The sequence below is a fragment of the Mya arenaria genome, chromosome 7, assembly GCF_026914265.1.
Source record: "Mya arenaria isolate MELC-2E11 chromosome 7, ASM2691426v1".
Lineage (NCBI taxonomy): Eukaryota > Metazoa > Mollusca > Bivalvia > Myida > Myidae > Mya > Mya arenaria.
In genome coordinates this window covers 26397471-26410155 of record NC_069128.1, presented here as the reverse complement: position 1 = coordinate 26410155, position 12685 = coordinate 26397471, and the positions used below count along the sequence as shown (strand labels likewise).

Here is a 12685-nt window from a genome sequence, read left to right as displayed (position 1 = left end):
ATATTTCTTTAAAAGATAGCTATGAATCTTCTACATTTTTGGCAATAAACATGTTTGACCAATCGCAAAGTTTAGATTTGTGAATAAAATTATCTACATTGTAATGTTTCAAAGATCTTATAATAACATTCTTATGCATATATAAACGTTTTTTTCCGTGTTTTACGCGTACAAAATACAGGCAAATGATCACTGAGACCTATCGGAAGAGTACCAGACTGAATAATCTTGTCTTGATGGCTACATAAAATGTGATCTAACACAGAAGAGGAGGACTCCGAGATTTTGGTAGGGTCATTCAATATGATCTGTATTAAATTACAGATATTTAGAACTTGTTCAAACCTTTTACAAAGAGCTGATTTATTTTTAAACAAGACGCCAATGCGGCAACGCCGCATTAAAGCCGGGTTTTTATTTGACGATGCAATTTTGCAAACCGAGGATTTGAGCTAGTGACCTTGTATTTTTAACCAAAAAGACCCATTTTTATACTGTATATGTATGTAAAGTATCCAAATGTCATGAAAATTGAAAAAAAAAATCAATATCCTGCAGAAAAAACTGTAATTTATGCTTAAATTATATTATACTTTAATGTGACTATGATATCCTGGAAAATAAAAATGTAAAAGTTTCTTGAAAATATATTATGCTTAAATGTGACTAAGATATCCTGGAGAGAAAAAAAATGTAAAAGTTTCATAAAAAGTTTCATTATTTTTAAAAAAAAAATTATGACATCAGGAAAATATTTCCTGAGGTCTGATCTAGTGACCTAGTTTTTGATCTGAGGTGACCCGTATTCACAAATGTTTAAGACAACAAGTAGACAAATATTCTGAGCAAGTTTCATAAAGATTTGACAAAAAAATAATGATTTTTTAAGACCGTGGAATTCTTTCTCCTAAGGCAGTAACTCTTTAGCTGAAAATAGAATTACAATTCCTGTATACTGCACTCCCTCTCATTATGATCTATCACTGTATGAAGTTTTATTAAATTCCATCCAATAGTTTTCAAGTTATGCTCTGGACAAGAAAAAGTAACAAAGGGCACTAACTATGTAATTAGCTGTAATAGAATTGCGGTTCATGTACACTGCACTCCCTCTCATTATGATATATCACTGTATGAAGTTTTATTAAATCCCATCCAATAGTTTTAAAGTTATGCTCCGGACAAGAAATAAGTAACAAAGGGCAGTAACTCTGTAATAAGCTGAAATAGAGTTATGGTTCTTGTGCACTTCACTTCATCTTATTGTGCTTTACCATTGTATGTAGTTTTAATAAATTCCATCTAGTAGTTTGCAAGTTAATGTCTGGAGAAAAAAAATTGACAGCAAAAAAAACAAATAAAGGGCAATAGCTCAGTAATTAGTTTAGGTAGAGTTATGGTTCTTGAACAATGCACTTCTTCTCACTGTGCTTTACCATTGTATGAAGTTCCAATGAATTCCATCCAGTACTTTTCAAGTGATACTCCGGACAAAAAAATAATAACAAGGGGCATTAACTCAGTAATAAGCAAGATTAGAGTTATGGTTATTGTACACTGCACTTCCTCTCACTGTGCTTTACCATTGTATGAAGTTCCAATGAATGCCATCCAGTACTTTTCAAGTTATTCTCCGGTCAAAAAAGTATCAAGGGGCAACAACTCAGTAATAAGCAAGAATAGAGTTATGGTTATTGTACACTGCACTTCCTTTCATTATGCTCTACCATTGTATGAAGTTTGATTACCATTCGATAAAAACTCTTGATTTTATTACATAAAATGAAAACTTTAACGCAAAATTGTTAACGCCCGCCCACCCGCCCGGTTTTCGCCATTCTATAACCCGTAATTTTTCGATGAAAAATCCGGCTAAAAACAACAACAAATGTTAAACTCACCGAGGATGTACCATTTTGTGTCATATCAATAATATCAATAAAATCTGTTTGTTTAGGTGGTCTATAACATGACCCTATTAAAATAGGTATGATTTTTGGTAATAATTTTACTAATAAAATATCAGCCCAAACGGGTTCAACATTGTCCTTTTCTAGGTCCCGATTTTCGGTGAACGCCAGAATTTCATGAACGTATAAGCATACTCCACCACTTTGTCTGTTCCGGTCCTTTCTGATCACATTGTATCCTTAAATATGTATTTCCTAGTCCATAACTGAATTGTCCAGCAAGGTCTACGGCTGCAATCTATACTTTGACATTAAAAGTCTCACTTCTGGAAACTTTGGTAATAGAGATCGTATGTTGTATTGAATAAAATAAAGTCCTTTAAATTACGTTCAAATCAGTTAAAATTACGACACGATTCTGTAAAAATCTCTCGATTGTCATGTAAATCTGGTTGAATTCTATCATTAAGAACATTGTTTAAGTCATCACAAAGATCAGAAGGTAATAATATAAAAGTACATATCTGACAACGAAATAGAAAGATCCATTGAATTTGCATACGTTTTAGAAGTAAGAATCACCAATATAACCAGAGCATCTAATATGTGAAGCAAAAAAAAAAAAAAAAAAAAAAATACCGACAACATCAGAGATCTCTATCAGATAATCATCCCTTTAATAAGCAATAGATAGTATTGTCATCTGATAAAATATCACCTAATCCGGTATCGGAAAGTGATTTCTCACACCTCCCATAAGTAGATCCAATAATTTAACCATGCTATAAATTCTTATCTTGCCCACGGGCGAAGATAAAATGCCCGTTTGGAACTCTTTTTTAATGGTCGCCACATTGTTATTACCTCCCTGGTTGAAGACTGTCGTCTGTAGCATCATGGAAACCTAGTCTTGTTGCAATATTTAGAATGCTAATTAATTATTGCTCGCTTCAAATGTCACAATAAAACAGTTTTCACGCAGCTTTCCAGAAATAATGCTTCACTCAGATTAGAACTATTTAAAGACCGATTTGACTATTAACATAATCTGAATCACTGCGCGCATATCCATGACAACCACAAATAATCGCATATCCATACGCAATTATTTTCACTAAGCACAAAAGAGTTCCAGCAAAAAAAATACATTTTCACTTAATTTTGTTTAACTGAGGTGGGAGAAAAGGCATCTACCATAGCCGCTCGTGTAAGATAAGTTCATCCGACCCGAATGTTGGGTGGTTTGCGGAAACGAGGTTTACCGAGTTTCCGCAAAACACCTTGCGCGAGGGTCGGGACGAACCTATCTTACACTCTCGGCCATGGAAGATACTTATTAGCCTGGATTAAATGGCCTTACCATTTCATTATCGGGCCTGGCACAAGCTGGAAATGGCTGCCCCCTGTGTATTCTTTATCTTATAGGGAAAACATATTTTGTTGACCGTCTCTTTAAAACTCTGTAGGTATTTCACTCTTATAATGATGTATTGAAAACAATCATAAGGTAGTGTTGGTTAGCTTTGGTTTGTTTGGAAATCGGATGTTTACGTAGTTGTATAGTTTTCGGATACTGAAATCTTGTAATACAAAAAACACATCAATTATTCAAATATCGATATGTCAGTGTGTTCATAGTGTAATAGAATACATAGTTTAATTATTAATTGTTGGTATGCTGTGTTTGATAGTGTTATCTTTTAAAATGCATTCAACAAAAATGAATCAATTAATTTAATGCTTGGCACCTGTTAAGTTATACTGTCCATATAGTATCATTTATATATGCAAGTATTACCAGTCTTACTTTCGCAGCTAACCAAATACTTCTAGTGGGAATGTTAGAAAGGCACAGGTTCGTTTTAATCTTTATTGTACCGTTTCAGTTATAATAATCATGTAGTTCCAATAAACGTAATCCATATAATATAAGAGAGAAACGTTTTGAAAATAGAAGAGAGTAACAATACTTGTTAATAATTAAAAATACTTTGATCTGCAAAACAAATTATTTTAGAAATATAAGTATATATATTTGTAAATGACAGTTTATTGTTAACAGGACGTTCCTGCAAAAATGCATTCAAGAGACTGGACATCCCTTTTCCAGGAGGAATAATACAATCATTGGAACAAGGAACTCAGACTGGCATATTTGATATTTAAACAATGTCGATACCATATATGTAATGGACACCAGTGAATGGGCTACACAATAAGTGAACTGATGTATCAAGTAAATAAGCCCTATATATATTATGCTCAAAACTATGACGGTGGTCTATGTTAATCACTTAAACAAGGGACAGCATGAATGGAAAGGTCATTTATGTTATTAGGCGATACCGGTAAGACCAGCTAATGATAACCCTTACACTTAACCCAATGCAGAAGGTATTGGCGGTTTGGCGTTAAAGCTGCACTCTCAAAGATTTACTGTTTTTTACAACTTCTTTATTTTTTGTCTTGGAATGAGCAAATATTTGCGTAAACATCTGCAAACCAGTGATAAAAGACTGCTGACAAAAAAAGATCAGATCGCAGATTTTCATATTTCCGTTAAAAAAATAATGTTTTATGTCTAAAAACGTTACTGACGGTTTAAGAAAAATGCATAAAACATCATTTTTTAACTTAAATATAAAAATCTGCTCTTATTTGGAGAGTACGGTGGGAACCAGACAAGATACTTATTACATTGTACCGGACGATACCGGATACCGCGTTTTAGCACTACCCGACCTTTTTATGAAGTTATTTCCCTTATTAACTACTACAACTTCTTAATGTAAGGGATATTACTGAAATGAAAACGAAAGTAAGCAGAGATGGATACCGCTGTCAGACTGGTTGGCAGTTACACTTCTCGTGATAAATTTATCAGGCTTTGTCAGTACATCTTGAAATTTTTGGCTGGTCAACAGAAGACTAACGCTGGGATTAGGCTTGGTGTTATTTCATCGGAGCTAGGGGCTTGTCGTACCGTGTTGAGATTGTTTGACGATGTGCCTATGTTTGCGTACTCCCTTTCTTACGGGTTAGGTAGAAAGGTATGAAAGAAAATTACATTTTCTTCAAAGCTTATAATATTTTAGCTTATAATAAATAAATGGTTAACATACTTCATGTACTATAAAAGACTTCTTTTGGACAGGTAAAGATTATACATTAAAAGGTCAGTATTTAGCACGAGTCTTTTTACTAGCCTAAACACTTGAGTTCTGAAAGAGAAACACAGAGGCTCTAAAATGATCATTTAAGTGACGACCATAATGTATACTGTTATATTAAAATCAGGGAAACTGTACGTAACAAGCCCTTGCCAATGGATCAACAAACAAATTGTTGCTCGTCTACTTATTACTTAACTTACACGTACATCACTACATGTACAACTAACAGATGGAAAGTGATGGTAAAGATTATAAAATAGAAATTTGTAGATAAATTGACATTGTTTCACATATACATTAATTGATAAACATAAGTTGTTGAAGAACAGCTAGAAAACTCCTAACACAGGCGTAGCTCCATTTATAATAAGCCTCTGTAGGCCCAGGCCTGCCCATCAGTTATGGAAAAGGTGCTAATAGTAGACTTAGATATGGAAACACTTCTTAGGGCAATAAAATATTTAAAAAAAACGTGAGACCATACTTTCGACCCCTCGACAGGACCTGAAAACATAAAATAAGTCTAGCTATGCCCTGACAGGGTGACACAAATGTTCAGCAATACAGGACAAACAAGACAACGTGATGAATGGAATATGTAAAACAAATAGTTACAACTTAGATTAGCTTGCAGCTTGGTCAGTTCAGCTTTGAAAGCATATATATATATTTTTTTGTAAATTCATTAGGGGTGAAAGTGGTCTAGTGGTATGGGGTAATTCAGTGTCCATCTCTCACCAAAGAGGTTGTGCCGGGGTTCGATCAGCACAAGGAAGCTGACTTGAGAGTTCTTCATTTCACCTGTCTTTACAATCGAGGAGTAAAAATAAATTAGTATAAACCAAATACATTAATATCTTCTTCTTTCAGGAAAAAAACACATGGCTTCGTTGTTTACAGCTACTCGGCAACCTGGCAAACCAGGTGTACTACCCGTTGGAGCATATAGCTTGGTTAGCGGACAGAAAGATCCTGGAAAGGAACTCTGGACCATGGGGACTAGCCTGCCTTGTAGCATGGGCAGTGTCCCTTTTAACTGAGATTTTCAAGTGAGTGCATCAATGAGAGGAAATCTTGTACTTAATCAAAGAATAACTCAAAGTGTATTTCTTTTAAAAAACAAGTTATACATTAAAACATGCTACCTTTAAACACACGCGAAAGTTGAAATTCTTAATGATATAGCCTAGTAATTAATGAGTGCCTTTCTCCAATTTCATAAGCTGAAAATATAGGTTGTATTCAAATAAGTTTTATAACAGTCCTAGCGGGAAGGAGGGCTTTTAGTGCAAACAATTTAAAACATTTTCAAAGCTGGGAACATGCTAAAGATACTGATAACATTTTAATGGTTTAAATAAAAATATAAGTTTGAAGAACATGTAATGATACTCTTATGATGTAATATTCAAGCTTCAATCAATACTGCTTCCACAATTTATTTCATAGTCCAATTGAATATATTTAATTTTAGAATATGTTTATTCAAACAAAAACAAAGCACATACACAAATTCTTTTATATTTTGTTTAAAATCCTTGATGTTGAAAAGTATATACATGATTTGTAGGTCAATATTACAAATACGGCTGATCAGACGTGCACAGATCCAACTGCTTAAAGAGAGGGAGCTGGAAGCACAGGAAGAGAGGTTCGTCAGTAATCAATCCATTACCACCATTTTCTGGCTGTGTTCGTCAGTAATTAATCCATTACCACCATTGTCTGGCTGCGCTCGTCAGTAATTAATCCATTACCACCATTGTCTGGCTGCGCTCGTCAGTAATCAATCCATTACCACCATTGTCTGGCTGCGCTCGTCAGTAATCAATCCATTACCACCATTGTCTGGCTGCGCTCGTCAGTAATCAATCCATTACCACCATTGTCTGGCTGCGCTCGTCAGTAATCAGTCCATTACCACCATTGTCTGACTGCGCTCGTCAGTAATCAGTCCATTACCACCATTGTCTGGCTGCGCTCGTCAGTAATCAGTCCATTACCACCATTGTCTGGCTGCGCTCGTCAGTAATCAATCCATTACCACCATTGTCTGGCTGCGCTCGTCAGTAATCAGTCCATTACCACCATTGTCTGGCTGCGCTCGTCAGTAATCAATCCATTACCACCATTGTCTGGCTGTGTTGATCAGTAATCAATCCATTACCACCATTGTCTGGCTGCGCTCGTCAGTAATTAATCCATTACCACCATTGTCTGGCTGCGCTCGTCAGTAATCAATCCATTACCACCATTGTCTGGCTGCGCTCGTCAGTAATCAATCCATTACCACCATTGTCTGGCTGCGCTCGTCAGTAATCAATCCATTACCACCATTGTCTGGCTGTGCTCCAATCCATTACCACCATTGTCTGGCTGTGCTCCAATCCATTACTGCCATTGTCTGACTGTGCTCCAATCCATTACTGCCATTGTCTGGCTGTGCTCGTCAGTAATTAATCCATTACCACCATTGTCTGGCTGTGCTCGTCAGTAATTAATCCATTACCACCATTGCCTGGCTGTGCTCGTCAGTAATTAATCCATTACCACCATTGCCTGGCTGTGCTCGTCAGTAATTAATCCATTACCACCATTGTCTGGCTGTGCTCGTCAGTAATTAATCCATTACCACCATTGCCTGGCTGTGCTCGTCAGTAATTAATCCATTACCACCATTGTCTGGCTGTGCTCGTCATTAATTAATCCATTACCACCATTGCCTGGCTGTGCTCGTCAGTAATTAATCCATTACCACCATTGCCTGGCTGTGCTCGTCAGTAATTAATCCATTACCACCATTGTCTGGCTGTGCTCGTCAGTAATTAATCCATTACCACCATTGCCTGGCTGTGCTCGTCAGTAATTAATCCATTACCACCATTGCCTGGCTGTGCTCGTCAGTAATTAATCCATTACCACCATTGCCTGGCTGTGCTCGTCAGTAATTAATCCATTACCACCATTGTCTGGCTGTGCTCGTCAGTAATTAATCCATTACCACCATTGTCTGGCTGTGCTCGTCAGTAATTAATCCATTACCACCATTGTCTGGCTGTGCTCGTCAGTAATTAATCCATTACCACCATTGTCTGGCTGCGCTCGTCAGTAATTAATCCATTACCACCATTGTCTGGCTGTGCTCGTCAGTAATCAATCCATTACCACCATTGTCTGGCTGTGCTCCAATCCATTACCACCATTGTCTGGCTGTGCTCCAATCCATTACTGCCATTGTCTGACTGTGCTCCAATCCATTACTGCCATTGTCTGACTGTGCTCCAATCCATTACTGCCATTGTCTGGCTGTGCTCCAATCCATTACTGCCATTGTCTGACTGTGCTCCAATCCATTACTGCCATTGTCTGACTGTGCTCCAATCCATTACTGCCATTGTCTGGCTGTGCTCCAATCCATTACTGCCATTGTCTGGCTGTGCTCCAATCCATTACTGCCATTGTCTGGCTGTGCTCCAATCCATTACTGCCATTGTCTGACTGTGCTCCAATCCATTACTGCCATTGTCTGACTGTGTCTGTCAGTAATCAAAAAGATAGATAAATTTGCACATTTATGATTTGATACAGCACTTGACAAAAGACTTAACAGTAAAATGTTACCCAAATCATAAATTCAGATGCTGTTGTTGTCTTGCATAGCCTTACTGATAGCAAAACTCATGTCCTCCATATATATTACAGCTGATCTACTTACCACAGATTCTCAGCCCTTAACAACCAGAAAGTCATTGATTCATTTCAAATCCAGACTAGTCACAGTCACAACAGAAATATGATTTAAGAGATATTACAAAATATTTCGCCTCCAATCACTAATTCGTGTCAGACGGCTGTCAATCTCTTGCAATGTTTCTACTGGTTTCATAGTCCCTATCAATCCCTTATAGACTGATGCATGAACACAAAGATGTACAAAGTATTGGCTGACAACACCAGTAGATGACGTTCTATATGTCAATTGGGCTACTAGCTAACACATAAATAAGTAGTATTTTTCTTCAAATATCTCCGGTGAGCCAGTCAGGGCCATCATCTTTTTTTATCTGATCTAGGGGCGCACAACCATCATTAAAGACAGAGTTATGGACCTTTATTTACTTGTGTTGTGTCTCATGTACGGCACTTTTCCAGTATGTCGAATAACAAGCAAGATGAATAAATTATCACAAAGGCTATGAAAACAAATATGTCTATAACATGTATTGGAAAACAACTCTAGTTCTTTGATGTTACAGACACCATCCATGTTTAAAGTTCACAGCCCAAATTGTAGATAAGTAGTTGCAGAACATCTGTAACACAACACTGAACAACCACTCCTTAATATCCCCTTGTAATTGCATCCTTAGCGTGAATCACAATCCCCGTATCGTTGAGTGGCAAATGGTCTAAAAGACTGGATTTATTACACAGTGTACCATAAATAGCATCAATATGTTTGTTTTGCTTCAATGCAAAGTTAAATATGCATAAACGAGTCATTGCCCTCAGCTCATCTTAGGTTGGTGTTATATTATACTGATTATTATCTAAAAAAGTTAATTGCATGCATGCTTTTTCCACTCCAAACCAGTTATTTAACACCAAATTCAGTTGTATGTGATATTTATTTGATTTATTTCAGAGAAACAGCTGAGATGTCAACTAGTCTTAAAGGTCAAATCAAAGTACTGAAGTCACAGGAGCGGGAGTTGTATCTGGCAGTTATAGAACACTTAACAGACCTTGTCAATGCCATCAACTGGCTGCCACCAGGATTCTTGTGGTCTGGCAAGTTTTCTGCTAGATTCACAGGTGCCATGGGAACAATTTCGTCAGCTATAAAGTTGTACAGGTTTCATAAAAGGACTGATAGCTCCTGAATGTAGCATTATTCATAGTTTGAAACAAAAGCAGATCATGAGATGTATGTTTGTTATAAAATGTAAGAAGTTGTCTGGTACTCATAACCGAGCTTTTTAAATGTAATGTAAACTTTTAAATCATTGGTAGGCGTTTCATACTTCATTCACATTGAAACACCAAATTATGTTTTACTGTGAATGATAGAATTATCCTGAGCAATAGTTTGTGTTACATACATGTATTGTGATTATTTTGTGCCATTATAATTGTGGTCTGCCACTGGATCAGCCTTTGTTTTTGTTTTCTTTTAATTTACATTATCTGTCACAAGTACAATGTTAGTTCAATGTGTTTTAATTATCTCAATTATATCAAGTTATTTTCAGAGCACTACTAAATGAATGTGGAAAGAGCCATTTTTAACGAAAACCTGGTTATTATAATGATGTGTGTCATTGGGCTAATATCTTCAAATGGTGATGTACAGGCTCTCTGTTTGACTAATATTCCCCAATAATGATGTACGGGCTCTCTGTTAGGCTAATATTCCCCAATAATGATGTACGGGCGCTGTTAGGCTAATTTTCCCCAATAATGATGTACAGGCGCTCTGTTTGGCTAATATTACCCAATAATGATGTACGGGCTCTCTGTTAGGCTAATATTCCCCAATAATGTTGTACGGGCTCTCTGTTAGGCTAATTTTCCCCAATAATGATGTATGGGCTCTTTGTTAGGCTAATATTCCCCAATAATGATGTACGGGCGCTCTGTTAGGCTAATATTACCCAATAATGATGTACGGGCGCTCTGTTTGGCTAATTTTCCCCAATAATGATGTACGGGCTCTCTGTTAGGCTAATTTTCCCCAATAATGATGTATGGGCTCTCTGTTAGGCTAATATTCCCCAATAATGATGTACGGGCGCTCTGTTAGGCTAATATTACCCAATAATGATGTACGGGCGCTCTGTTTGGCTAATTTTCCCCAATAATGATGTACGGGCTCTCTGTTAGGCTAATTTTCCCCAATAATGATGTACGGGCGCTGTTAGGCTAATTTTCCCCAATAATGATGTACAGGCGCTCTGTTAGGCTAATATTCCCCAATAATGATGTACGGGCGCTGTTAGGCTAATTTTCCCCAATAATGATGTACGGGCTCTCTGTTAGGCTAATTTTCCCCAATAATGATGTACGGGCTCTCTGTTAGGCTAATATTCCCCAATAATGATGTACGGGCGCTGTTAGGCTAATTTTCCCCAATAATGATGTACAGGCGCTCTGTTTGGCTAATATTCCCCAATAATGATGTACGGGCTCTCTGTTAAGCTAATTTTCCCCAATAATGATGTACAGGCGCTCTGTTTGGCTAATATTACCCAATAATGATGTACAGGCGCTCTGTTTGGCTAATATTCCCCAATAATGATGAACGGGCTCTCTGTTAGGCTAATTTTCCCCAATAATGATGTACGGGCTCTCTGTTTGGCTACTATTCCCCAATAATGATGTACGGGCTCTCTGTTAAGCTAATTTTCCCCAATAATGATGTACGGGCGCTCTGTTTGGCTAATATTACCCAATAATGATGAACGGGCTCTCTGTTAGGCTAATATTCCCCAATAATGTTGTACGGGCTCTCTGTTAGGCTAATATTCCCCAATTGATGTACGGGCGCTGTTAGGCTAATATTCCCCAATAATGATGTACGGGCGCTGTTAGGCTAATTTTCCCCAATAATGTTGCACGGGCTCTCTGTTAAGCTAATTTTCCCCAATAATGATGTACGGGCGCTCTGTTTGGCTAATATTTCCCAATAATGATGAACCTCTGTTAGGCTAATTTTCCCCAATAATGATGTACGGGCTCTCTGTTTGGCTAATATTCCCCATAATGTTGTACGGGCTCTCTGTTAAGCTAATTTTCCCCAATAATGATGTACGGGCGCTCTGTTTGGCTAATATTACCCAATAATGATGTACTGGCTCTCTGTTTAGTGTTAGGCTAATATTCCCCAATAATGATGAACGGGCTCTCTGTTAGGCTAATTTTCCCCAATAATGATGTACGGGCTTCTGTTTGGCTAATATTCCCCAATAATGATGTACTGGCTCTCTGTTAGGCTAATACTCCCCAATAATGATGTACGGGCTCTCTTTTATGCTAATATTTCAAAGAAGTGATGCACGGGCTGTCTGTTAAGCTACCATTTTCCAGTGGTGATGTACAGGCTCTCTTTAAAGTTTCTGTTCAATTAGGTTTCTATTCCCCAATAGTGATGTATTGGCTCTCTTTAAAACATCTGTTCTGTTAGGTTTCTATTCCCCAATAATGATGTATTGGCCCTCTTTAAAGTTTATGTGCTGTTAGGCCTCAATTCCCTAATAGTGATGTACTGGACATCTGTCCTAATTTTCATATATCGTTTAAAACTGATTTAATTTGATTACGCACAATGAACTGACTAAAAATATATGTACATGTAGTGAAATGTTGATTTTCTTTGATACAATTACACTTTATTAAGTCAGGTCTCCAGAAAGTTTTGTTATTGAAATATATGCTTTATATGTTGTTGAAGTGGAATGAATTGTTATAAAATGTTTATTAAAAGAAATAAAAGATGATATACAGTGTTTATTGTTATGACAACATTTTAATCAAAGCATTACTATCTGAAACAGAAATGCTTGTTCAAGTGTTACAAAATAGTTTGAAATAAATTTTAGCCCC

At 36.9% G+C, this 12685-nt stretch overlaps 1 protein-coding gene across 2 annotated transcripts; it reads left to right on the top strand.

The window, feature by feature from the left end:
* The first annotated feature begins 4709 nt into the window (after window positions 1-4709).
* On the top strand, window positions 4710-12579 carry LOC128240831 (peroxisomal membrane protein 11C-like). 2 transcript variants are annotated; one of them, XR_008262315.1, is made up of 5 exons: window positions 4710-4960; window positions 5954-6132; window positions 6654-6734; window positions 9729-11948; window positions 11996-12579. XR_008262315.1 is itself a non-coding variant. In XM_052957749.1 (4 exons), exons 1-4 carry the CDS (start codon window positions 4739-4741, stop codon window positions 9964-9966), a joined length of 720 nt encoding a protein of 239 aa, XP_052813709.1. In that variant the 5' UTR covers window positions 4710-4738; the 3' UTR covers window positions 9967-12579. The 2 variants fall into 2 exon arrangements, 1 of the variants encoding a protein (XP_052813709.1); XM_052957749.1 differs by having other exon boundaries at window positions 9729-12579.
* The last annotated feature ends 106 nt before the right edge of the window (window positions 12580-12685 follow it).